Source organism: Chrysemys picta, chromosome 1 (genome assembly GCF_011386835.1).
Source record: "Chrysemys picta bellii isolate R12L10 chromosome 1, ASM1138683v2, whole genome shotgun sequence".
Lineage (NCBI taxonomy): Eukaryota > Metazoa > Chordata > Testudines > Emydidae > Chrysemys > Chrysemys picta.
The window spans coordinates 314,252,536-314,279,420 of NC_088791.1; the positions used below are offsets into that span (position 1 = coordinate 314,252,536).

The 26,885-nt window shown below is 46.5% G+C and overlaps 2 protein-coding genes across 2 annotated transcripts in view; one reads left to right on the forward strand and one right to left on the reverse strand.

Moving 5' to 3' along the window:
- The window catches only part of LATS2 (large tumor suppressor kinase 2), a 122,235-nt gene that overhangs the window by 4,841 nt on the left and 90,509 nt on the right, over nt 1-26,885 (forward strand). The window lies entirely within an intron of this gene.
- Nucleotides 24,573-26,318, reverse strand: LOC135980908 (uncharacterized). Its single transcript, XM_065581443.1, has 2 exons — nt 25,781-26,318; nt 24,573-25,036 (listed from the first exon to the last, which is right to left on the reverse strand). The coding sequence occupies exons 1-2, from the start codon at nt 26,316-26,318 to the stop codon at nt 24,573-24,575; spliced, it is 1,002 nt and encodes a 333-aa protein (XP_065437515.1).

A 26,885-nucleotide genomic window follows, 5' to 3' on the forward strand; every position in this document is an offset into this window, starting at 1 on the left:
TCAAGTTCAAGATCTCAGTCCTCATCTTGGGGCCAGGTGATGGAGGGCATTGAAGATATCTAAAAGATCAACTAAACCTCCAGGATGAAGACTGCAATCAACAATTTTGCTCCCCTGGAACAATGGAACTCGCTCCAATAAGGGTAAAGCTTGTCTGTGCGTGAGGGTGTGGAATGAACTCCCACAGAAAGTAGAGACTATCATAAAAACCTCACCATCTTTTGCTCTAAGTGGAAGCCCCATTTCTTTACCGCACCTTCTTTAAAATAAAGAGAGAGCTCTGTGTGTGCATTGGTTTTTTTTTTTTGTTTGTTTTTTTTTTTTTTTTTTTTAATGAGATATCCCATTGCACACATTTTCTCCTTGGGAAGAGGGTGAGAGAACAAACATCTGACAGATAGTAGTCATGTTATTTAATGGACTACTGGAAGGTGCTCAGATACTATGGCGATAAGCTGCAGCACAATAGTATAGAATAGACACTGCTCTGCGTTGCCATGTACAGTTAATTAGATGCTACTCTTCAGTGGTGTGTGATCACAAATTACTTTTTAAAAATACACAGGGATTTGAACATATGAAGTGCTATATAAAGTACTCTGAAGAATCAGCCCATAGGCATCTCAACGTGGGTGCTTAAAATTAGTGTACACTTCTGATTAATCTCTGTTTAATTCCACTTCACAGCGTTGTGAAATTAAATTAATTTCTATAATCCATAACTATAGTGATGAGCACCATGGAAAAGACCAGGAGGAAATTAATAATTCTGTCTTCAGAACAAGGTTTTAATAGTGTGCAGTAAATAAGGCATGGGGCCACTCATTGAGCAATTAAGATAAAAACAAAATACTGAATAGCTGCTCATTCAATAAGCCCCATCCATCTCGTGCACTGATCACGCGGCAGTTCTGCCAGTTTTAGTTAACCAGGCCCCAATCCCAATGAATTAGAGCCCTGCGCAGATACAAAATTTGTATCCGCATCCGATTCCGTGATCTTCAAAAATGATCCACGGATATCCACAGATTTGCAGGAATTTACATATAAAATTTGGATCTTCATCCGTCTGTGATCTGCAAAAATGGTCCCCGGAGTAGATATAAAGCAGATATCCATAGATTTGCAGGGCTCTACCAATGGAGGAGAGAAATCAGATGAAAGGCAAAAGGTTCAGTTCTCTAGTGCAGACACACAAAGAAGCACCAATAATAACCATTCCTTCCACTATTTAAGTGCAAAATATTAGTGTTTTCGAAGTAATGTTTGTTTGCTCTAATTACAAAGGCCTCTATGTTTAGACCATGGAGGGAAATTGTTAGTGTTAAAAGCCTTTTGTCAGAAAAGACCAATTTCTTGCAGGGTGGATTTGGTTTAAATCATGATTTAAATCACTAGTCAGGAAGACTCTATTTAATCATGGATTTCTACATAAAAGTGCATTCTTGTTGGTTGTTATAACCTTAATACATATTCTTCACAACTCAGATAGATGTATGTTTCATTTTTAGAAGGTACATACTATACATTTTTTAAGTGATTTATTTTGAAAACTTTTCAGATTAGTTTTACAGCTATATCAGAAAATGAATGACTGTTTGGTTATTTAATTTACCAAAGGTAATTGAAGCAGATATTTATGAAGTCATTGGGAGGTGAACTATCTCCAATTCAACAGGTTAATCATTAATATTTGGAGGATTTTCTTATCATGCTGTATTAGGAGAACACCACCAGACAGACATTTAAATTGTTTTATTTAACTAAAACAACAACATTGTGTATTCAACAGCAAACATACTATTTTAACAAAACAAGTGCATGAATTTTTGAATTTAGTTAAACATTCAAGTTTTTAAAATCAGGTTTGTTTTAGTTAAAAACAATTTTAACAAAAATAGTTAAATGAAATATTAAAAAAAAATTAAATTGATTGTGTCAGCCAGGTCAACATGAGAAACTTCAAATATTGGGTTCTGCAGCTAACTCAGTCGTCTTCACCTTCATTTTCCTGTTTGTTCATAATCTGGAAAAGAAAAACAAGCTTTCCTGCTTTTTCAGGTCCCAAATGATTTCTCAATTTGGAATGAATTAGTCCAAAGGAAGAAAATATTCTTTCTACACCGGCAGAAGAAGCTACTGCTGTTAAAAGTGAAATTATCACTTCAACAGTCTCTGAATCCAAGTGCTTAAGTGACTTAAGTTCATCCAAGTGCTTAAGTTCACTGGTGTGACCTTTCTTTAAAACATCATCAGCAAACATATATTTCTTGAATGGTTCACCCTTAGCTCTGAAGTTTATTATAGTTGGCATTATGGAGGGATGATTGCTTGATGTCCATGTCATAGCCATCTCCTCTTCTTCAGCAGTTAAGGTTTGACTCTGGTATTGAGAATATTTGCAAGAAAATGAGCTGGAGATAATGCTTGTCCCATTCGTTTCTTTTAATGCTTGTAATTTAATTCCGTCATTGCATATTTCTCTTTATAAGATCTCACTCAGTTCCTTCCAAATTTCAACAGCATCAGCAATAAAGCAGCTATTTCTCTGCATTTTTTGTTCAGCGCTACAGAAATAGGCTTCAGGGTACTCCGCATGTGTTCAACATTTCTCTTAAGCCCAATGTTGAGAACTTTGGCTGTGACAGTGCCGTCTATTTTTTTTCATGATTTTGTTCACAAACTGTCATCAGACTAGGCCAGTTCTTGATATAGTGCTTAAAACAGTCCACTACTGAGTTCCATCGCACATCTTGTGGGAGAGTTAGCTTGGTTCCTCACGCTTTTTTCAGAGCAGCTGCTGCAAAGTGGTTGTTACGGAAGTATTTTGCAATTTCAATAACATTAGCCTTTATTTCTGGAACACGGAAGTTTTTGGGTTTGGCTACACTTGCGAGTTACAGCACAATAAAGGAGCCCCGGGCGCACTAGCTCACTACCCGTCCACACTGGCAAGGCACGTAGAGCGTTCTGACTCCGTAGCTACAGTGCTGCTGGTACTCCACCTCAGCCTTGGCTACAACGCCCAGGCGTCAGTGTGAACGAGGTGTTGCATTACTGTGCTCTGATCCGCCTCCAGAAACATCCCATAATCCCCTTAAGTCAAGTGGCCACTCTTGTCAATGTTTTGAACTCCTGTAGGAATGTGGAAATGCCGTTTCAAAGCTCCGTTTCTGACAGCCGGCATGCAAGCCATTACTGTGGAATGCTGTGTGTGTGTGTGAGAGAGAGAGAGAGGCGGGGGGGAAAGAAGGGGTCTGCGGCTGTCTGAACTTACAAGACAGCGTGCTGACATGCTCTCAGCCACCCAACCCACTCTCTTTCCCCCCACATACACACAACACACTTCCTGTCACACTCCACCCTACCCCTCCCATTTTAAAAGCACATTGCAGTCACTTGCATGCTGGGATAGCTGCCCATAATGCACCGCTCCCAATGCCGCTGCAAGTGCTGCAAATGTGGCCACACCAGTGCGCTTGAAGCTGTCAGTGTGGACAGATTGCAACGCTTTCCCTACTGCGCTCTACGAAGGCTGGTTTAACTTAAAGCGCTCTACATCTGCAAGTGTAGCCATGCCATTTGGCTAGGAGGTACATCAAATGAGCACTGCAACTGTATGTTATTAGCTTGGGACTCTCTTCTAAAAATTTTCTCACCTTGGATACATTTGCAGCATTGTCTGTGACCAAGCTGCGTACTAGACATTTGAATTTTTTTTCAGAGTTTGTTATAGCTTTTACTGCTACTTCTTGTAAGTATTCTGCTGTGTGTGCATTTCCTGATGTATGAGTTGTTTCTGTAAGGGAGACATTCTATTCTATTGTCACACAAGCACATACAATAGGATCAGTGTGGACATTGCTCCACCCATCAAGACTCAGGTTAACAATTTTACCCTCTAGACCTTGTGCACACTGCTCAATTTCTCTTTCATACACTTTATCCAGCAATTTGCCTGCGACATCTGCTCTGTTGGGTGGACTGTAACCTGTTCGTAATGACTGAACCATGTTAATGAAGTGTGGGTTCTCAATCATATGGAAAGGAGAGTTTGTTGTATAAACAAACTGAGCAATCTTTTCGTCAATTACCTCTTTTTTGTAATCTGCTGGTTCTTATCACGAACTTATCTATGGTTATTTCTGGATGATGGAGGTTTTTTTTCTTTTTGCTACAGGTGATATACTGTGGCTATGTGACATATATGATGTGACCGAAACACTATCATTGGCAGATCACTCTGAAACTATAGAAAACGAAGGTGATCTTGAAGTGGATAGTCTTCAGAATCCTGTTGAGGATGGATTCTCCTAAACAAAATAAGTCAATGCAATTATTTAATTATTATTACCATGCTGCTCATTTAGTATTACTCCTTGCGTTCACTGACACTCAGTACTACTTTAAAGGTGAAATTGTAAAAGGGAGATCTGCCTATTTCAGCTATTTATTTTTTCACAACTGCATCTAAAATGATAGTACCATAGAGTAACAACTATCTTTTTTGCTCAAACATGAGAATTCAAGAATAGTCCAGAAGGAAGACGGGCAGTCCTTAAGAAAGAAGTATGAAATTAAAAAGTTTACCAACCTGAAGATCTGGCATGTTCAGACATGTTCCTTTCGTCATCTTCAACGCAGCTTCCTCCTGAGAAGGAACACTTCTCATGATGTTGTTTTCATTCAGGCAACCAGGCCTTTCATTTCTTTGTTGCACTGTTTGCATTTTGCATGCATGCCTGTCTTACCCACAGGTAGAGGAACTTCATTAAAATATTCCCGAACTGGGTCTCTTTTACAGCCTGCTGCCATTATGTTTTCCCTTCTAGTGAGAGAATGGTATAGTAGATCTCAACTCAATGAAGGCTACACTCAGAAAGACCTCAAGACTTCCGGAATATGCTGCTCCAACAGTTTAACTTTTGTTTCTACTGCCTGTCCCTCCCTTTTTACATTTCTCTCCAGACTACTTCTCCTTGTCCAGATCTATTCTGCCCCCAACCATCTTCTATTCATTGAACTTTTTGAAACTTTGCACTTTTCGAGAGAGGTAAGGGATTGAGTCTGTGTACACAAATTTGCAGAGGGACAATAGGGTTGAGGTCTGTTGTTTCTCACCTCTATATATTTATTTATTTAAGAACATTTTTGCTGTTAACAAGCATGTTCTCTCTGGAGACACAAATGCAGTTCTCAAACTGTGGAAAACTGAGCATCTCTGATTGTACCTTTTCTAGACTGAGCACTGAATCCCATTGGGTAGATAGAAAGATTAACCTAAATAATCTATACAGAAGCCCCTGGGACCCCATAAGATTGGGTCCCTAATCCATGAACTATTGGAACTCGTTTACAAAACTTTTCTTAAACATTGCATGAATATATTGTCTCATACTATAGGATTAGAATTTATAATCCCTATTCCATGATGAGATATCTTTGAGCTATAATGTATCTTAATTAAAATTATCTTTAGATAGGTTTTTTTTCCCTCAAAAAGCATTTTATCAAAAAAATCCGATTTAAATAAAAAAAAATCTTATTTTTTTTAAATCATTGATTTTTATCCACCCTAGTTTCTTGCCATGAAAACTTCATGAGGATGATAGATATGATCTTAGTTGCGTGCTTGTATTTAAATGTGTGATTATATTCTAAAAAGACACTGTAAAATGGTATTAACATGCTCCGTGTTTGTTGTGTCTCAGTGACTCCATATCAAATTTGCTAAGTTTATAGGTAAAAAGATGGAATCTTTTCATGATGCTATTCAGTTTTACATCATTGTAACTCCGCTGGAGTAACTCAGTGGAGTTACGCTTCCATAAAACTGGAGTAATGCAATGATGAATCTGGGCCCTAGTCTTCTAACCATCTGCCATAAAGACCTGGTTCTAAAATGCATACTAGAAAGAGTAGATGGAATTTGTTAAAACTTACTTTGTTAAATTTAATTTTCAATCTCCAGTGTCACATACGATAACCTCCTCCTATGTATATTGAATAAAATGTAGTCATAGTGCTATACATTAAGTTCTGATGGACAGGCATACTAAATATTCAGTTGATTTTTTCCCAGTGGGGCAGTAGATTTAAAGCTACAAAATATAAAATTAAGGAAGAAAATTTTTGCCAGAATCTGAACCTGGATTTCATTAATATATGCTGTCATTTCACTATAAAAATACATCTGTTTCAGTGCTCCAGAAATGTTAGGCACACAATAGAGTAATAAAGTGATTTTATAACTTGGGTAATACTCTACCAATAGACTCTTATTTCCCTCACTGCTTTTATTGAATCAACTAGGTAGTGAAATTGTGATATACTGTAGGTAAGGAATAAACAGGGTTGTCACTGCAGTAAATGGAAAATTGAAAAGCAGCATATGAGATCATATGTTGTAGAGAGGGCATCCAAAATCCTAAGAATATCTCACCAAAATTTAGCTAGTAAGGTTGTCACTTTGGACTTTTTTTGGTGCTATCCTATGTCTTTGTCTGCATTTTTCTGCCCACCAGTCCAGCTCCACTAGTGGCAGCAATAATGGGAACCCTAGTGTAAAGAAGTTGTCTTATGTCATTGGCATATTTTAGCTCATCTCAATTGATTGGCCTCTTACAGTTGGTATGGCTACTTCCACCTGTTCATGTTCTCTGTATGTATAAATATCTTCTTGCTGTGTGTTCCATTCTATGCATCTGATGAAGTGGGCTGTAGCCCATGAAAGCTTATGCTCAAATAAATGTGTTCGTCTTTAAGGTGCCACAAGTACTCCTGATATTTTTACACTGTCATCCAACCCTCCTCCAAAGAGGTCTAATGACATTGTAGTGAGGAAGAGTGGCCTCCCACTGAGCCCCGGGGGGTGGGGGGGTGGGACCACACTCTGAATCCTGGTGGGGGGAGCCAGGCTGTGATCACCCCTCACACCAGAAGTTAAGGGGCAAAATAGGAAGTATAAAGGGCGGGTCCTGAAGCTCAGTTGGGCTGTAGCTGCTGAAGGAAACAGATGCCTCCTGCCCACTTCCAAGCTGGGAGACTGCACCCTGCTGAGCTGAGGACGGGCCAGAGCCTCTGGAGCCACCCGCTGACCAAACCACAGAAGAGTTGCTGGGACTGCCCCATGCCTTCTACCCTGAGGAAACAGAGGACACCCCCCCCCCCCCATTCCAGGTACACCCTGAGGGGAGGGGAGGAAGGCAACTGACCCTAGTCTGGCTGTGCTGCTGCTGGAGACCCAGTCAATGTGTTGCAGCTGGATTCCCTGCTAACCCAGTGGTGGAATACTACACTAGTGTTAGGGCCCTGGATCAGGGCCTGGTGCAGTCGGGTGGGCCCAGGCCCCCCAATGAGCCAACCAACCCCTGCAGTGGCAGCCTCCCCTCTCCAACTCATGAGGCCTGTGTTTGTTGACTGTCTGCCAGAGCTAGGACACCCAACATCTGTGCTGCTCTGCCCTGACTGTATATCAGAACCTTTAAACTGTTTGTGGCCCTGCCCTGACAGAGGGCCTGGGCCCATGGACCGTGGCAGCCCTGCCCTTACTATATGCCTGGGCTTTAAACTATTTGTTGCCCTGTCCCGATTGAGGCTCTGGGCCCAGAGACTCTTAACTGTTTGCAACTCTGCCTAGATTACAGGTGTAGTGAGGTGGAGCAGCCTCCCACTGACTCAAAGTGGGAGGGACTGCTGTTAACCCACTACACTTGATGGAAAATGTGAGCAGCGACCTGACCCCTGCAGTGGGATTATGGATGTGTGAAGGTGGCCATTTTAAATGCCTTGGACATCATGCTGGAGACCTTCTGCCAGCAATTTCCAGCTAAGACCTACCCATTGGGGTGCCGGCTGTGGGTCGTAGCCCAGGAGATAAAAGACCTCTGCTGGTGGTGATGGCTTTACCCTGATGGCCGGCGAGAGTGCCATAGAACAGTTTGTCCATGTCCTCCCACCCTGGGGAGGGCCTGGGTACTCCAGCACTGACCCACAACGCTTAGTGCGGCTGTCACCTTAATGGAGGACTTCTTGGCTGCTGAGAGCCTGAGCCCCATCCTCAGTGTCTGGTTCAGTGCTCCCCGGCACAGCAAGGTAGCCTAGGCCCAAGGCCGAACGACACCCTGGAGTCCAAACCCATGATGCTGGGGCCAGCGACGCCCCTTGGTGACCTGAGCTTGCATGGCACAGACGTTCCAATGGTTCTCATAAGAAGAGTTGAGACCTTAAACCAAGTCTCTCCATGGAGGTGGTCCCCCGTGGAGGGACCAGGCCAACTGGAGGTGGGACTCTGCTTCTCTTGCGGCCAGTTTAGGCACTTACAATGAGAATGCCCTGAGATGGACTGCAGCTTTGGCCGAGTCTATACCGGAGAGACTCATGTCCACAGACAGTCCACCCCAAAGCTAACAACCACAGTGGAAGTTGGGCAAAAACGAGTCATGGCGCTCATAAACTCAGGCTGTGGGCAAACCAATTGTCTCTCCATGGTGGAAGGAGATGAGGCTGAGGAACCCCAAGGGGGACCCCCGATGAACCCAAGGTCCCAACGCCACCTCCAGATCTCCTGGAGGAGGATCCTGCAATGACCCTCCCCCTTTTCAGATTTTTGTTGAGACCAGAAGGACTACCTCACCCTCAGCTGGGCCTACCAACAGGTAGCCCAGGTTGAGGGAGACCTGACTGATCCCCTGAGGGCTGCACAGTGGCCCCAATTCGAGCTGACAAGTGATTGCCTCTACCGCATTGATCGGGACCCTCAAATTCAGGAAATTCGGACCCAGTTAGCTGTCCTCACTCTCATAGGAAGGCCGTCTTGAAGCTTGCCCACAACGTTCCCACGGCTGGCTATTTGGGACAAGAGAAGACACTGGCCTGAATCCTATCTCACTTCTTCTGTCTGGGGGTCCATCATGAGGTTAGAGGTTATTGTAGTTCATGCCCCGAGTGCCAGCTTGCCGCCCCACAGGAGATATCAAGCTCCCTTGGTCCCATTGGTGATAGTGGGGGGTGGTCTTTGAGCGGGTCACGTTGAACCTGGTGGGGCCCCTCCTGAAGAGTAATGCTGGGCTTTGTTATATCCTTGTCCTGATGGACTATACTACCTGCTACCCCGAGGCCATCCCACTATGGAACACCACCGCCCACACCATTGCGGTGGAGCTGTAAAGATATTTGCTCGAGTTGAACTGCCCCGGGAGATCCTCACTGATCAGGGAACCTACTTTACTTCCCGGCTGCTCTGTCAGGTGTGCACAATATTGGGCATTCAGAAATTACAGACCTTGGTGTATCACCCCCAGACTGATTGGCTGGTTGAGCATTTTAACAGTATCCTAAAGGACACGCTGCAAAAGTTTCCCCTGCAAGAATTATGCCAGTGGGACCAGCTGATCCTACCGCTATTGCTCGTTATCAAGGAAATGCCCCAATCATCCACCAAATTCTCCACCTTTGAGCTTCTGTACGGCCAGCAGCCCCATGGGCTGCAGGATCTAATGAGAAAGGCCTGGGAGCCAGGCCATCGGCCGCGCAGGAATTCTTGCAGTGTGACCTGCAATTTCAGGGACACCTTGCTCGTGCAGGTGCCCTTGCGAAAGAGAATCGGCAGGCATCCCAAGGATCCCAGGAACGAAACTACAATTAGGGGGCCTGAGCCCACACATTTGAGCCCAGAGACAGGGTGCTCCTGCTTCTTCCCTCAGAAGAATTGAGGCTCCTCACCCGTTGGTAACACCCTTAAGAAGTAGTCCGCCGGGTGGGACCAGTCACATATGAGATCCACCGGCTGGACTGGAAAAAGAAGAAGTAAATCTACCATGTAAACCTCATGAAGCCTTGATGTACACATGAGGGACTGTTGATTGCCCTGTATCCTCCTGAGCCGGCCCTAGATTCCCAGGTTCCTGATATGGTTGAGACTGAGGAGCTACAACTGGGTGACACCCTATTGGCCGAGCAACAGAAACAAGCTCGGTGCCTGCTGACTGCCTTCCACACAGTTTTCACCACGCTCCAGGCCACACCTCAGTCATGTGGCACACTATCCAGACGACCCCCGGACACGTAGTCTGGGAGACGAGGTGCCCACTCCCGGGACAGATGCGGGAGGTCATTGAGAAAGAGGTCCGAAGGTGGAGTTGGGGGTTGTAGAGCAGTCACAGAGTCAGTGGCGCAGTCCCATTATGTTGGTTGCAGAGCCCAGTGGGACCCTCCGATTCTGTATAGACTTCCGGAAGATAAATGCAATCTCAAAGTTCGACGCTTACCCAATGCCCTGGATCGATGAGCTTCTTGACCACCTCGGAATAGCCAGGTACATCATGACACTCAACCTCATGAAAGGGTACTGGCAAATCCTGTTGGATCAGAGTTCCAGGGAGAAGACAGCATTCACCACTCCAACCAAGTTATATCACTTCACAAGGATGCCCTTCGGCCTCCATGGAGCCCTGGCAACCTTTCACTGCCTGACAGACTGCCTTCTATGTCCCCATATGGAGTATTCTGTGGCCTACTTAGATGATGTAATGATCTACAGCCACCTGTGGGAAGATCATTTAAACGAGGTGGCTGCCATCCTTCAGACCCTGCAGGATGCTGGGTTCGCTTCCAATCCAAAAAAATGCCAGATTGGGTGGTAGGAGACTACGTACCTGGGATAGACTCTGGGATGAGACCTCATGCGCCCCCTCGTAGGGAAGGTCCAGTCTCTGCAGGCCTGCCTGGCACCTACTACGAAGTGACAGGTATGACAGTTTCTAGGCTTAGCTGGGTATTACTGATGCTTTGTAACCCAGTTTTCGTCCATTGCAGCATCCCTCATGGCACTTTTAGGCACCAAGGACAGCCCACACTGGGTACGCTGGTCGCCGGAGCATGAAGACATGTTCCAAGTCCTCAAGGAAAGTCTGTTCCGGTAACCCGTGCTCTTCTGCCCTGACGTCAACCGTGAGTTCCTGATCCAAACAGATGCTTCAGATGTGGGGCTTGAGGCAGTCCTCTCCCAGGAGCTGGATGGAGTAGAGCATCCCATTCTCTATATCAGTCGGAAGCTCTTCCCCTCCAGAATGTAACTATTCGGTTATCAGGAAGGAGGCACTCGCTGTTAAATAGGTTATCAACGCCCTCAGATATTATCTTCTCGGGGCTCCTTTCGTACTGGTCACCGACCATGCACCCTTAAATTGGCTAAATACCATGAAAAATACCAACGCCAGATTGATGAGATGGTAGCTCACCTTCCAGCAATATGCCTTTACCATCCAACACCAGGGCAGGTAAGGGTAATGCTAATGCGGACTTGTCTCACCAGGGGAGAGTCAAGATGCCAGCCCTGAAGACCAGGAGCTGGATTTAGTGGTGTATGAGGCAAAGTGGCCTCCCACTGAGCCAGAGGGGGAGGGACCACTCTCTGAACCCTGGTGGGCGGAGCCAGGCCGTGCTGACCTCTCCCACTGGAAGTCAGGGGGCGGAACAAGTATAAAGGGCGGGTCCTAGAGCTCAGTTGTGCTGCAGCTGCCGAAGGAGCCAGATGCCTCCTGCCCACTCCTGAGCTGGGAGACTGCACAGGACCCCTGCGGAGCTGAGGCCTGGCCAGAGCCACTGGAGCCACTCGCTGACTAAGCCACGGAGGAGTTTCTGGGACTGCCGCTTGCCTTCTACCCTGAGGAAATGGAGGAGTATACCCCAAGGGGAGGGGAGGAGAGGAGAGGAAGTGTCCCAGGGGCAACCAACCCTAGTCTGGCTGCATTGCTGCAGGAGACCCGGTCAGCATGTTGCGTGTTGGTGACCCAGTGGCAGAATACTCCACTACTGTTAGGGCTCTGCAGTGGCAGCTTCCCCTCTCCAGGTCAAGACACCTGCATTTGTCGGCTCTCCGCCCGAGCTAGGATGCCCGACCTCTGTGCTGCTCTGGTCTGACTGTTGGCCAGAGCCTTAAAACTGTTTGCAGCCCTGCCTTGACCGGGAGCCGGGGCCTGAGCCCACGGACCGTGGCAGCCCTGCCCTGACTATATGCCTTGGGTTTTAACTATTTGTTGTCCCGCCCCGATTGAGGGCCTGGGCCCAGAGTCTCTAACTATTTGCAGCTCTGCCTAATTACAGGCGGAGCCATCATCTGCGCCATGTCCTGCTAATTCCCTGACTGTAGGCAAGGACTGTAGTGAGGCGGGGAGTGGCCTCCCACTGACCCAGAGGGGGAGGGACTGCCGCTAATCCACCACAGGCAGGGTGAAATCCTGGCCAGTTGAAAATAGAAAACTCCCATTGACTTCAAGAGGGCCAGTATTTCACCCATTGTGTGAAAATTGCTAGTAATTAAGGGATCTTTATCTAACTAACATGCCTAGAGTTGTTGCTGCCTGTGAAGTTAACCAGATCCATAGGTGCTGGATTTAGGGGTGCTGCTGAACCCCTGTCCTGAAGAGATTTCCATCATATACAGGGTTTACAGTTTGGTTCAATGGCTTTCAACACCCCCACTATACAAATTATTCCTGAACCCCTGACCAGATCCTGGGCTGTTCTGGAGCCCCTGGTATAATTTAGGGCTTGTCTATATGGGTACATTCAGGAAAATTAATCCAAATTAACTAAAGGTGTGAATTTAAATAGGATTAGTTTTAAACTGCATGAAACCCCTGTGTGGACGCTCTGATTCAGAATTAAAGTGCCCTTAATTTGGTTTATCCTAATTCACTTTGAATTAAGATAAATCCTATTAAGTCACATTAATTTTGAATAAGAACATTACTGCAGGGGTTTAATGCAGTTTAACTAATGCACTTAAATTGGATTAATTTTCCAGAATGTCTCCATGTAAACAAGGCCCTGGACAACCCTGGAGGGGGAGAGGGGCTCTGTATAATTTAAGGAAACCTACCCTGGTGTCTTATGAGCTGCAGTGTTGGCTCCAGAGTGCTCCATGCTGAGGCGCCACCCTTGAGATGTCCCTCCTGTTCCTACTCGCACCACTATGCCAAGGTTTGCAAGGGGTTCTCAGAAGGCAACCTTAAGGCTGTCTGTCCGTGCTTCACTGGCAAATCCTCCCTGGATGGATCCTGGCCTGGATTTTTAGAGCCCGTTTACTCTACTCCTCTGCCCTTTTACCTGGCATGAAGGGGTCTGAGCAGAGGTAAAGATCTTACCTCCTGGGTAAACACAGCTTTATTCACACAAGTCCTTATTCACGCTGCAGTGGGACTGCTTACATTAATAATGTTACAGGACCAGGTGTTTGGTTACTCCAACATCTCCCTGAAAATGTCTGTTCTCCCTTGCTTCCCCCCGCCCTTGGCTCTCCCCCCTCCCCCCAGGATATTCTAAGAAAGAGGAGGCCCTTTCTCCCAACACCTTACCAGACAGATTCCAAGGGATTGGACTGAATATGCTCCTGCTCATAATAACACTCACAGCCACCTTCCAGGACATGCTGTGCATCAACTTCAAATATATTACTAGACATTTTCAGCAATTCCTATTGAAAATAATGGAGGATTCATGGTTCATCCCACACAACACACAGTTCTCCTTTGTTTTCCTTGCTGTCCTAGGACAGCAGGGTTTTAGACAAAGAATTAATCTACTCATATTTATGGCATTTTCACATTGATTTTTTTATTACCACAAACACTGCTGATAAAAATACCCCCTCCTGTCAAGCTTCAGTCATAATAATAGAGCTATACACAGGTTTATTTAGTATTACACTTTGATACTGTTAGTCACAAAATCTGATAGAATGGTTATGCCTAACAAAGGCTGATGTGTAATGGCTCACATGACATGTCCTGCTTCTAAAACATTGTAACAAGGAACCTGCAAACTTTGTTCCTAAAATGAAGTAGTTTCATATGGCAAGCACTGTAGGGCATAACAAGGCAAAGCTTCTGGAGTCCTGTAAAGCCCTGCCTATGCTACATAAATAACCTTTGTGGTTCTATAACCATACTTTGCCTGCAGAGATGTTACAGGACCACAGTGAACTCGCTGTTTTAAAATATCTGGATACAGGTCTGTCTCATCTTACGCTGGGGTTACGTTCCGCAGTCAGTGCCTAAAGCGAAAATCGCGTATAGTCAAAATTACATTGAGTGTAATGGTGGGCGGAATCGCCCGCACTACAGAAACAGTATTTAAATTGTTATTTCTCTTATTTTTTTTGTTTTGTTTTTGCTGACCGCGCAAAGCTGAAATCACGCATGTTAAATGCGCCTAAGATGCGACAGACCTGTACTGTGAAAAGTACTGTGTAAAACCAAATTCTATCCATTATCTATGTTTCAATACCAAATTACTTGTTTTGGTTTTTTTAAAGAAAAAAAATGTCCTTTGCTGAAAATTTTTTAGTATGTAAAGTTTGAACCCAAAATGAATTCTGATAGCTGTGTTATAATAAAACCCACCCACCTCCCTGAGAGAGTCTATATAGTAGAACCTCAGACCATGGAAATGGAGGTTGTTCATAACTGTGAAATGTTCATAACTCTGAACAAAACATTGATTGTTCTTACAAAAGTTTACAACTGAACAACAACTTAATAGAGATTTGAAACTTGAAGAAAAATGCTGCTTTTAATCATCTTATTTTAAATGAAACAAGCACAGAAACTTGTCAAATCTTTTTTTTTTTTTTAATTTTCCCTTTTAGTTTTTTAGTAGTTTGTTTAACACAGTACTGTATTTGTGTTTTGGGTTTTTTTGTTTTTGTTTTTTGGGGGGGGTCTCTGCTGCTGCTAGATGGTGTACTTCTGGATCCAAATGAGGTGTGTGGTTAACGGATCAGTTCATAACTCTGGTGTTCATAACACAGAGGTTCTACTGTAGTTGAAATGTTGACATAACCTTAATATAGTGACAGGAATGGTTCTAAGACAGAAGGGGCATGTGCAAGAATTTAATTTGACACCTTCTGGAGGGGCATGTTCTGTGTCCCAGCTGCGAGCTCCCACCTTGGCCCTGAGACCAGGAGGAGCTCCCTTCCGCGCCCTCCCGCCACTGTGGCCCTGGGGCCAGGTGGAGTTCTGTGCCCCCAATGATTATTGGGAGGCCTATGCCCCTGCTTGCCTCCCCTTGTGCACATCCCTGTAAGACATTGGTTTTCAACCTGTGGTCCACAGACCCCTGGGGGGGCTGCAGACTATGTCTAAGATTTCCAAAGACCCCCCGTTTGAAATGTTGTAGGGGTCCACAAATGCAAAAAGGTTGAAAACCAGTGTTCTAAGATAATACAATGTCCTGTAGGTATATAATGCAGGATAGGTTAGGAACCAGAGTGTCAATTTCTTGGAAAGAGAATTTAGTAGAGTATGTAATGTGCATCTTCTTTTAGGAAATGTTCCCTGAAAAGGAACTTTTTATTTTCCATACTGTTAACTAGTCTCATTAGACATATGAAAATGGGTTTTACGTACAGCAAAGGCTCATGGTGAAATCCTGGTCCTGTCGAAATCAAAGGGAGTTTTGCCATTGACTTCAATGGGCCCAGTACTTCACCCAGTGTCCCCTTTATGTGCAGTATAAATATTATACAGGTCATTCATGAACAAATATAAAACTCTCAAACCAAAAAATCTAAGGCAAGTTCTTTCTCTCTAAAACAATTGACCTGTTGTTCATGTGGATCCTCCAGGGGAATAGCACCCAAATATAAATCCCATATGGAAAGTCTGAACATGGATGCACATTTTCCCTGCACTGCAGTAGCCATGGTGACATTACACCTAATAAAGACATTTCAGTTTGCCTTAGATCAGTGGTTCCCAAAATGGGGTTTGTGAACCCCTAGGGGTTCGTGAAATGTTACAGGGGGTTCTTGGGGGGGAAATTCCCTAATGGCGGACAGAGCTGTCCCTAGGGACCCCAGGCAGCATGGGGCCAACAGCCTGGAGCCCCTAGACTTCCAAGAGTTAAGCAAATCAAAGCAAGCAGATATATCACACTGGGGAGACTTCACCTCCCTTTCCATTTCTTATAAGGAGTCTTGAAGGTTGATATTTTTTGCTGTTTTTAAAATTAAATAGGCAGCTAGTATTGATTTTAAAATTATTATGAAGAACAAGTTTAAGCTTTGTTGTAACGTGCATTGTTTGCCTGGACTGCTCAAGACCTGAATGCTTGTGTAGGAGGAACTCTTTGAGTTGGCTTCTTAAATACCTTCATGTTGTTTCACATCCCATACTCCTTGATGAAACATAGGAGCCTTGTCTTATAACAGGCTTATTCAAAGTGATACAAGCTACGAAAGTGAGATCTCGGAAGAGTGTTGCTGTTTTCATAATGCAATAAAAATACTGTAATGATAAATAATAATTAATAATACATAGTGTGTAATAAGCATGTCACAAAAACAAATTTTATATTTCCAAGATTTGCCTTTTATAATTTATACTCAGGTAAAGGAGAAAATCCCTGGAAATATTCATTTTTAAGAGGTAGTTCATAAGAATTGACATTTTTGTGAAAGGGGTTCACAGGTTGTTAAAGTTTGGGAACCACTGCATTAGAGTGTACTGTTCTTTTTCTTTCACATGATGTCAGTAAGTAATAGACAACACACCTCAAAAATAAATACACAGGTCAGAGAAGTATCTGAGAGGAATAGTTGTAAACAAATTAAAAAGAAAACTTTTTTATTACAGATTTTTCTAATGGGGATGGTTTGGCCTTATAAAAATTGATTGGGTGAGGTGTAGATTTTGCAACCTTCCCCCACCATTCCAAAATTAGGGGTAATTTAGATCTCGTTATGCAAACCCTCAAAAGTTTCAGGCTGCAGGGAAGCAAGACACGTGGCTCATCTCTAACTTTTATTTTAAATTTTGCCAACACAAGCTAAAATCTGCTTGGATGTTTTACTTGAGTTTAAAACTAAAATTCACATCTCCACAACTTGAAAGGGGATGTGTTCATGAGGATTTCAACAAGACCATTATCACCCAATGTATTCTTGTGATCCTTCAGAGAAAAGGATATTTCAGAATTTTAATTAAAATGAATACTGGAAATAGATATAGTGTATTATATTAAAGCAGCTAAACCCCCCACAAGGGCTTTACATCCAAAGGCACAAGAGTTAAAGTACTGATAGATTGTTTGGTAATGATGATGAGTTAGTCAATGTTTGCACAATGTTTTGAAAATATTAAAGTGCCATACACAGTGCACAGGATTATTACTATTAAGTGCTAAATGATTAGGCCCAAATTCTGACTTGCATGCACATGTTAAAACCCCAGTAAAAATGCAGTAGTTGCCTGCTGACAATGAAATATTTGAGCCCCAATACTGGCTTTGGTCAAAAACATATGGAGATACTGATCCACAAGCCTTCAATGAATGACTAGAACTAGGTTCAAAAAGGGGTGTGGTCAAAGCCAAACTGTAGGTGGCACTGTAGCAACTATTACCAACCTCTGCCTAACAAACCATGTAGTCTTACATGCCCAGTACCTGGTCTGAGTTATTCCACTTTGGAAATGGAATAAAATAGACAGGGGCTACGTGTGCACTTACAGCAACACTCTTTACAATTCATCTTTGATCGTTATTGGTCCAATAGGATACAAGTGATTAGGGATACAAGGATATGACATTCCCTCATCTTCTGCACAGTTTCATGTGGAAATTATGAATGTGGTCCTTCGTTAAGCTGTGGAGAAGTTCCCACTGCACCTTGAACACTTGGAAATATCTGCAGTGTTGTAAGCCAAAATCTATGCATACATTGATGCTGCTTCAGATGCAAATGTTTCTGTCTAATCGCCATCGACCCAGATTCTTATACTGTGCCTTGCAAGTTCATTAGAGTGAACACAAGAAGATCTACAGAAGTCTGTCTTTTTCTATCTTTCCCACATTCTGTCGGGACTTTTTCTTAACTATGTGATTTTTGGTGGGGTTAAAACAGGGGTGGGCAAAGTTTTTGGCCCTAGGGCCACATCTGGGTATGGAAATTGTATGGTGCGCCATGAATGCTCATGAAATTGGGGGTTGGGGTGTGGGCTCCGGCTGGGGGTACAGGCTGTGGAGTGGGGCCAGAAATGAGGAGTTCAGGGTGCGGGAGGGGGCTCTGGGCTGGGGTAAGGAGTTGAGATGCAGGGGGCGTGAGGGCTCAGACTGGGGGTGTGGGCTCTGGAGTGGGGTTGGGGATGAGGGGTTGGGGGTTCGGGAGGGTACTCAGGGCTGGGACCAAGAGATTCAGAGGGCAGGAGGGAGATCTGGGCTGGAGCAGGGGATTGGGGTACAACGGGGGTCAGGGGTGCAGGCTCCTGGCAGCGCTTACCTCAAGCAGCTCTTATGCGGTGACATGGCCAGGCAGCTCTGCGCGCTGCTCCATCTGCAGGTGTTGCCCCTGCAGCTCCTATTGGCTGCAGTTCCTGGCCAATGGCTGCTGCGGGGGCGGCGCTTGGGGCAGGGGCAGCATGTGAGCCCTCTGGCTATCTCTACGCGTAGGAGCCAGAGGGGGGGACATGCCGCTGCTTCTGGGAGCTGCATGGAGCCACAGCACGCACAGAGTGGGGCAAGCCCCGGACCCTGCTCCCTGGTGGGAGCTTGAGGGCCAGATTAAAATGTCTGAAGGGCAAGATGCGATTCCTGGGCCATAGTTTGCTCACCCCTGGGTTAAAGGATGGAAAGTTAAGTCTAAGAAATAAGTGAACATAGTGAAATTTGTAGTCTTTATGTTCTCTTTTGGATATGAGTGCCACAGTTATGGGCCAGTTACTGAGAAATGTTTTTCCTGTACACACAAGTATCACAATTGAAGTTGACAGTTTCACCAGAGGGGCTCAAATTTTCTCCAGGCAGGATTCCCAAATTAGTCATTGTTTCTTCTTGGGACCTCAGTCCCATAATTCTTTGATCAGATTCCATACTCCTTTGGGTTCATGGCAAGGAACTGTGGCTGTTTTTAGGAAGGGAAGACTAGGGTGGGTGGAAATGAATGATGGTGAGTTCTGATGCTGAGTTCTTCTAGGTAGGGGCTAGTGCAGGGACATGCTGGTGGAGTGAGGTGGATATTGCTAGATGGGGCTAGCTCTGATGCTGGAGGCAGGGTGCTGGGGGTGTGCCACAATAGGAATGGTTTCATTGGGGGGATGCTGACATGTTTGAGGGGGTTGGTGCTACTGGGTTGGGGTAGTAATGGCCCTGGTTGGGGTTACATGCTGCTGAGTGTTGTGGACTGTGGGAGTGCAGGTGGGGGGTGGGGAGGGTAGTGGTGCTGCTGTGTAGGGACTGACATTTTAGTTCATGCTGTTTAACAATCCCCCCAATGGCTCCACAGGGATGAGAAATGGATATTTGCATCCACGAGCCAGAATGTCTGCCCTAGTGATTTTGTTGAAATCCAACTAATGTGTAGGTAATTTGCAGGGAACAGATCAGAAGAATGCGTTTTCATTAGAGGCAAGGCTGTAATACATAATGATGGGGTTTTTCTAATACCTTAACTTATAAAATATCATCATCATAAACAGGTCCTGTCTGCACAACCACCAGAAATGTGGATTTAGTAGCGAACTACTTTGGGTAGTGGGATCCGTCAAACAGTGGACAATTTCTCCGGTTTTGCAGGAACTAGGTATCCGAATGCAAACATGTCTGACTGATAGACACCTAAAAACTTTTAATTCAAAGGACTGGGCATAGGCGCCAACTCCGTGGGTGCTTCAGGGCTGGAGCATCCACAGGGAAAAATTGGTGGGTGCTTAGCACCCACCAGCAGCTCCCCGCTCCACCCCCCTGTCCCAGCTCACCTCCGCCTCCGCCTCCTCCCCTGGGCGCACCGCGTGCCCGCTTTTTCCCCCTGGCTCCCAGCGCTTGCGCCATGAAACAGCTGATTCATGCGGCAAGCGCTGGGAGGGAGGGGGGAGGAGGAGGAATGCGGCGCGCTCGGGGAAGAGGCGGGGCCAGGGCGGGGATTTGGGGAAGGGGTCCAATAGGGGCAGGGAGGGGATGGAGTTGGGGTGGGGACTTTGGGGAAGGGGTTGGAATGGGGGTAGGGCGGGGCAGGGAAAGGGTAGAGTTGGGGCGGGGTCAGGGTCAGGGGGGCGCGAGCACCCACCGGCTCCGGGGAAAGTTGGCACCTATGGGACCAGAATATTAGAAATACCAGATATAGATTACTGGACATTGACATGACAAGCAGTTCAGTATGCTGGACAGACTGAATATATTAGAATCATAGAATCGTAGGACTGGAAGGGACCTCAAGAGGTCATTTAGTCCAGTCCTCTGCACTCGTGGCAGGATTAAGTATTATCTAGACCATCCCTGACAGGTGTTTGTCCAACCTGCTCTTAAAAATCTCCAATGACGGAGATTCCATAACCTCCCTAGGCAGTTTATTCTAGTGCTTAACTACCTTGACAGGAAGTTTTTCCAAATGTCCAACCTAAACCGCCCTTGCTGCAATTTAAGCCCATTGCTTCTTGTCCTATCCTCAGAGGTTAAAAAGAACAATTTTTCTCCCTCCTTCTTGTAACAACCTTTTATGTACTTGAAAATTGTTATCATGTCCCCTCTGTCTTCTCTTCTCCAGACTAAACAAACCCAATTTTTTCAATCTTCCCTCATAGGTCATGTTTTCTAGACCCTTTAATCATTTTTGCTGCTCTTCTCTGGATTTTCTCCAGTTTGTCCACATCTTTCCTGAAATGTGGCACCCAGAACTGGACACAATACTCCACTTGAGGCCTACTCATCACGGAGTAGAGCAGAAGAATTACTTCTCGTGTCTTGCTTACCACACTCCTGCTAATACAACCCAGAATGATGTTTGCTTTTTTTTGCAAGATTGTTACATTGTTGGTTCATAATTTATTACTGAAATAGTGAGGAAGAAAACACTTTGTGGAGATGTGAGTTCCCTTGGGAGTTAGCTAGATGGCGCTAAAGCATACTTAAGTACTGCCATACTAATATGAATGTTTACAATGCCAACTTAGGGTATGTCTACACTACGAAATTAGTTCAAATTTATAGAAGCCGGTTTTATAGAAATCGGTTGTATACAGCCGATTGTGTGTGTCCCCACATAAAATGCTCTAAGTGCTCTAGTCGGCGGACCGCGTCCACAGTACGAGGCTAGCGTCGACTTCCGGAGCATTGCACTATGGGTAGCTATCCCACAGCTATCCCACAGTTCCCGCAGTCTCCGCCGCCCCTTGGAATTCTGGGTTGAGATCCCAATGTCCGGATGATGCAAAACAGTGTCGCGGGAGGTTCTGGGTACATGTCGTCAGGCCCCTCCCCCCCCCCGTCACAGCAACGGCAGACAATAGATTCGCGCCTTTTTACCTGGGTTACCTGTGCAGACAACATACCACGGCAAGCATGGAGCCCGCTCAGCTCACCGTCACCATATGTCCTCTGGGTGCCAGCAGACGTGGGACTGCATTGCTACACAGCAGCAGCTGCTAACTGCCTTTTGGCGGTAGACGGTGCAGTAGACTGGTAGCCTTCATCGGCGATCTGGGTGCTGGCAGCCGTAGGGCTGCATTGCACCAGCCCCTTGCCTTTTGGCAGTAGATGGTGTATTACGACTGGTAACCGTCCTATTACAAGTTGGCTCATCGCACATTACCAGAGTCTTCCCTGAGCAGCAGATTGTGCAATAGGCCTGAAGGCCATCGTAATACACTAACTGCCAAGCGCCCAGTATTTGCTGCCAAGCACCCAGAAAGATGCCGAGGGCTATCAGTCACACTGCACCGTCGTCTTAAGATGTAAAAAATAGATTTGCTCTGTATTCATTTGCTTCCCCCTCCCTCCGTCAAATCAACGGCCTGCTAAACCCAGGGTTTTCAGTTTAATCTTTGGGGGGACCATTCTGTGTGACAGTTGTTTGTGTTTCTCCCTGATGCACAGCCACCATTCTTGATTTTAATTCCCTGTACCTATACGCCATGTTGTCACTCGGCCCGCCCTCCCTCCTTCCCCTAGTCCGTCAGATACTACTTTCGCGCCTTTTTTTTGAATTCTGGGTTGAGATCCCAATGCCCGGATGATGCAAAACAGTGTCGCGGGAGGTTCTGGGTACATGTCGTCAGGCCCCTCCCCCTCCGTCACAGCAACGGCAGACAATAGATTCGCGCCTTTTTACCTGGGTTACCTGTGCAGACAACATACCACGGCAAGCATGGAGCCCGCTCAGCTCAGCTGAGCTCACCGTCACCATATGTCCTCTGGGTGCCGGCAGACGTGGGACTGCATTGCTACACAGCAGCAGCTGCTAACTGCCTTTTGGCGGTAGACGGTGTAGCATGAGTAATAGCCGTAGGGCTGGCAGCCGTAGGGCTGCATTGCACCAGCCCCTTGCCCTTTGGTAGGAGATGGTATATTATGACTGGTATCCGTCGTCGTCATACTGCAGTGGCTGTCAATCATGGGCACCTGGGCAGACATGCTACTGTCTCGATGATGATGGCTATCAGTCGTAGTATACTATTTTCTGCCAATTGCCCAGTATTGTCTGCTAAGCACCCAGAAGAGGCCGAGGGCGATCTGGGTGCTGGCGGACGTGGGGCTGGCAGACGTGGGGCTGCATTGCTACACAGCAGCAGCCCCTTGCCTTTTGGTAGACGATGGTATATTACGACTGGTATCCGTCGTCATCGTACTGCAGAGGCTATCACTCATGCTGCACCGTCGGCTGCCAGCTTAAGATGTAAAAAATAGATTTGTTCTGTATTCATTTGCTTCCCCTTCCTCCGTGAAATCAACGGCCTGCTAAGCCCAGGGTTTTCAGTTTAATCTTTGGGGGGACCATTCTGTGTGACAGTTGTTTGTGTTTCTCCCTGATGCACAGCCACCTTTCTTGATTTTAATTCCCTGTTCCTGTACCTGTACGCCATGTCGTCACTCGGCCCTCCCTCCCTCCCGCCCTCCCTCCTTCTCCTGGTCCATCAGATACTAGTTTCGCGCCTTTTTTCTGACCAGGCGCCATAGCTAGCACTGGGATCATGGAGCCTGCTCAGATCACCGCGGCAATTATGAGCACTATGAACACCACGCGCATTGTCCTGGAGTATATGCAGAGCCAGGACATGCCAAGGCGAAACCCGGACCAGCCGAGGAGGCGATTGCAGCGCGGCGAAGAGAGTGATGAGGAAATTGACATGGACATAGACCTCTCAAAAGGCACAGGCCCCAGCAATGTGGAAATCATGGTGTCACTGGGGCAGGATCATGCCGTGGAACGCCGATTCTGGGCCCGGGAAACAAGCACAGACTGGTGGGACCGCATCGTGCTGCAGGTATGGGACGATTCCCAGTGGCTGCGAAACTTTCGCATGCGTAAGGCCACTTTCATGGAACTTTGTGACTTGCTTTCCCCTGCCCTGAAACGCCAGGATACCAAGATGAGAGCAGCCCTCACAGTTGAGAAGCGAGTGGCGATAGCCCTGTGGAAGCTTGGAACGCCAGACAGCTACCGGTCAGTCAGGAATCAATTTGGAGTGGGCAAATCTACGGTGGGGGCTGCTGTGATCCAATTTGCCAGGGCAATGAAAGACCTGGTGATATCAAGGGTAGTGACTCTGGGCAACGTGCAGTCAATAGTGGATGGTTTTGCTGAAATGGGATTCCCAAACTGTGGCGGGGCCATAGACGGAACCCATATCCCTATCTTGTCACCGGAGCACCAAGCCACCGACTACGTAAACCGCAAGGGGTACTTTTCAATGCTGCTGCAAGCCCTGGTGGATCACAAGGAACGTTTCACCAACATCAACGTGGGATGGCCGGGAAAGGTACATGATGCTCGCGTCTTCAGGAACTCTGGTCTGTTTCGAAAGCTGGAGGAAGGGACTTTCTTCCCGGACCAGAAAGTAACCGTTGGGGATGTTGAAATGCCTATCGTGATCCTTGGGGACCCAGCCTACCCCTTAATGCCATGGCTCATGAAGCCGTACACAGGCAGCCTGGACAGGAGTCAGGACCTGTTCAACTACAGGCTGAGCAAGTGCCGAATGGTGGTGGAATGTGCATTTGGACGTTTAAAAGCGCGCTGGCGCAGCTTACTGACTCGCTCAGACCTCAGCGAAAAGAATATCCCCATTGTTATTGCTGCTTGCTGTGCGCTCCACAATATCTGTGAGAGTAAGGGGGAGACCTTTATGGCGGGGTGGGAGGTTGAGGCAACTCGCCTGGCCGCTGATTACGCGCAGCCAGACACCAGGGCGGTTAGAGGAGCACAGCAGGGCGCGGTGCGCATCAGAGAAGCTTTGAAAACGAGTTTTGTGACTGGCCAGGCTACTGTGTGAAACTTCTGTTTGTTTCTCCTTGATGAACCCTCCAACCCCCCCCCCCGACCCGGTTCACTCTACTTCCCTGTAAACCAACTACCCCACCCCACCCCACCCTCCCCTCCCCAATTCGAGCACCGCTTGCAGAGGCAATAAAGTCATTGTTTTTTTCACATTCATGCATTCTTTATTAGTTCCTCACAGAAGTAGGGGGATAATTGCCAAGGTAGCCTGGGATGGGTGGGGGAGGAGGGATGGAAAAGGACACACTGCATTTTAAAACTTTAAGTCTTATTGAAGGCCAGCCTTCTGATGCTTGGGCGATCATCTGGGGTGGAGTGACTGGGTGGACGGAGGCCCCCCCCACCGTGTTCTTGGGCGTCTGGGTGAGGAGGCTATGGAACTTGGGGAGGAGGGCTGTTGGTTAAACAGGGGCTGTAGCGGCGGTCTCTGCTCCTGCTGCCTTTCCTGAAGCTCAACCATATGCTCGAGCATATCAGTTTGATGCTCCAGCAGACGGAGCATTGACTCTTGCCGTCTGTCTGCAAGTTGACGCCACCTATCGTCTTCAGCCCGCCACTTGCTCTTTTCAGCCCGCCATTCAGCCCGCCACCTCTCCTCTCGTTCATATTGTGCTTTTCTCATGTCCGACATTGACTGCCTCCACGCATTCTGCTGTGCTCTATCAGCGTGGGAGGACATCTGCAGCTCCGTGAACATATCGTCCCGCGTCCTACGTTTTCTCTTTCTAATGTTCACTAGCCTCTGCGAAGGAGAAACATTTGCAGCTGGTGGAGGAGAAGGGAGAGGTGATTTAAAAAGACACATTTTAGAGAACAATGGGTACACTCTTTCATTACAAGGTCGCATATTTCGGCTTGCAGGCAGCCATGGTAGGCCACAGTGTTTTGGCTTTTTTAACCTTCTTAACATGCGGGAAAGGTTTCAAACAGCAGCGCATTTCCCATATCAAGGATGAATTGGGTTGTCCATTTAAAATGGGTTTTCAATGTAAAAGGAGGGGCTGCGGTTTCCCGGTTAACATGCGGCACAAACCCAAGTAAACCACCCCCACACACACACACACACGATTCTCTGGGATGATCACTTCACCCCTCCCCCCACCGCGTGGTTAACAGCGGGGAACATTTCTGTTCAGAAGAGCAGGAACGGGCGCCTCTGAATGTCCCCTTAATAAAATCACCCCATTTCAACCAGGTGACCGTGAATGATATCACTCTCCTGAGGATAACAAAGAGAGATAAGGAATGGATATTGTCTGCATGCCAGCAAACACCGGGACCATACGCTGCCATGCTTTGTTATGCAATGATTCCAGACTACGTGCTACTGGCCTGGAGTACATGAAGGAGAGCTTTCTGGAGATGTCCCTGGAGGATTTCCGCTCCATCCCCATACACGTTAACAGACTTTTCCAGTAGATGTACTGGCCACGATTGCCAGGGAAAATTAATCACGCTTGCTTTTAAACCATGTGTAATGTTTACAAATATTTACAAAGGTACACTCACCAGAGGTCTCCTGTGTGCCCTGAGGGTCTTGGGTGAGTTCGGGGGTTACTGGTTCCAGGTCCAGGGTCACAAACATATCCTGGCTGTTGGGGAAACCGGTTTCTCCGCTTTCTTGCTGCTGTGAGCTACCTACAGTACCTCCATCCTCATCTTCCTCGTTCCCCGAATCGTCATCCCTGTGTGTTTCTCCATTGACGGAGTCATAGCACACGGTTGGGGTAGTGGTGGCTGCACCCCCTAGAATGGCATGCAGCTCCGCGTAGAAGCGGCAAGTTTGCGGCTCTGCCCCAGACCTTCCGTTTGCTTCTCGGGCTTTGTGGTAAGCTTGCCGTAGCTCCTTAATTTTCATGCGGCACTGCTGTGTGTCCCTGTTATGGCCTCGGTCCTTCATGGCCTTGGAGACCTTTTCTAATACTTTGCCATTTCTTTTACTGCTACGGAGTTCAGCTAGCACTAATTCATCTCCCCATATGGCGAGCAGATCCCGTACCTCACGTTCGGTCCATGCTGGAGCTCTTTTGCGATCCTGGGACTCCATCACGGTTACCTGTGCTGATGAGCTCTGCGTGGTCACCTGTGCTCTCCACGCTGAGCAAACAGGAAATGAAATTCAAACGTTCGCGGGTCTTTTCCTGTCTACCTGGTCAGTGTATCTGAGTTGAGAATGCTGTCCAGAGCGGTCACAATGAAGCACTGTGGGATAGCTCCCGGAGGCCAATAACGTCGAATTCCGTCCACACTACCCGAATTCCGACCCGCAAAGGCCGGTTTTATCGCTAATCCCCTCGTCGGAGGTGGTGTAAAGAAACCGGTTTAAAGGACCCTTTAAGTCGAAAGAAAGGGCTTCGTCGTGTGGACGTGTCCAGGCTTAATTCGATTTAACGCTGCTAAAGTCAACCTAAACCCGTAGTGTAGACCAGGCCTCAGTTGTTGGTTAGAAAGTGTTGCACTAAACAAACTCTTTAGCGCCTGCTCTATCCTAATTACAGTATATTTTCTCCATGAAATTATGCTGTATCTCTCCATTACCTATAGAATAAAGGGGAAAGTGCTATAATTTGGGTCTGCTGCTGACAAGGTAACAATGTCAGAGATAGGAGACAAC

Coding starts and splice junctions, on each gene's coding strand:
- LOC135980908 (XM_065581443.1), bottom strand. CDS start 26,318: ATGGAGTCCCAGGATCGCAAAAGAGCTCCAGCATGGACCGAACGTGAG. Junction 25,037..25,780: donor GGGCACACAGGAGACCTCTG/GTGAGTGTACCT, acceptor CTCCTCCACCAG/CTGCAAATGTTTCTCCTTCG.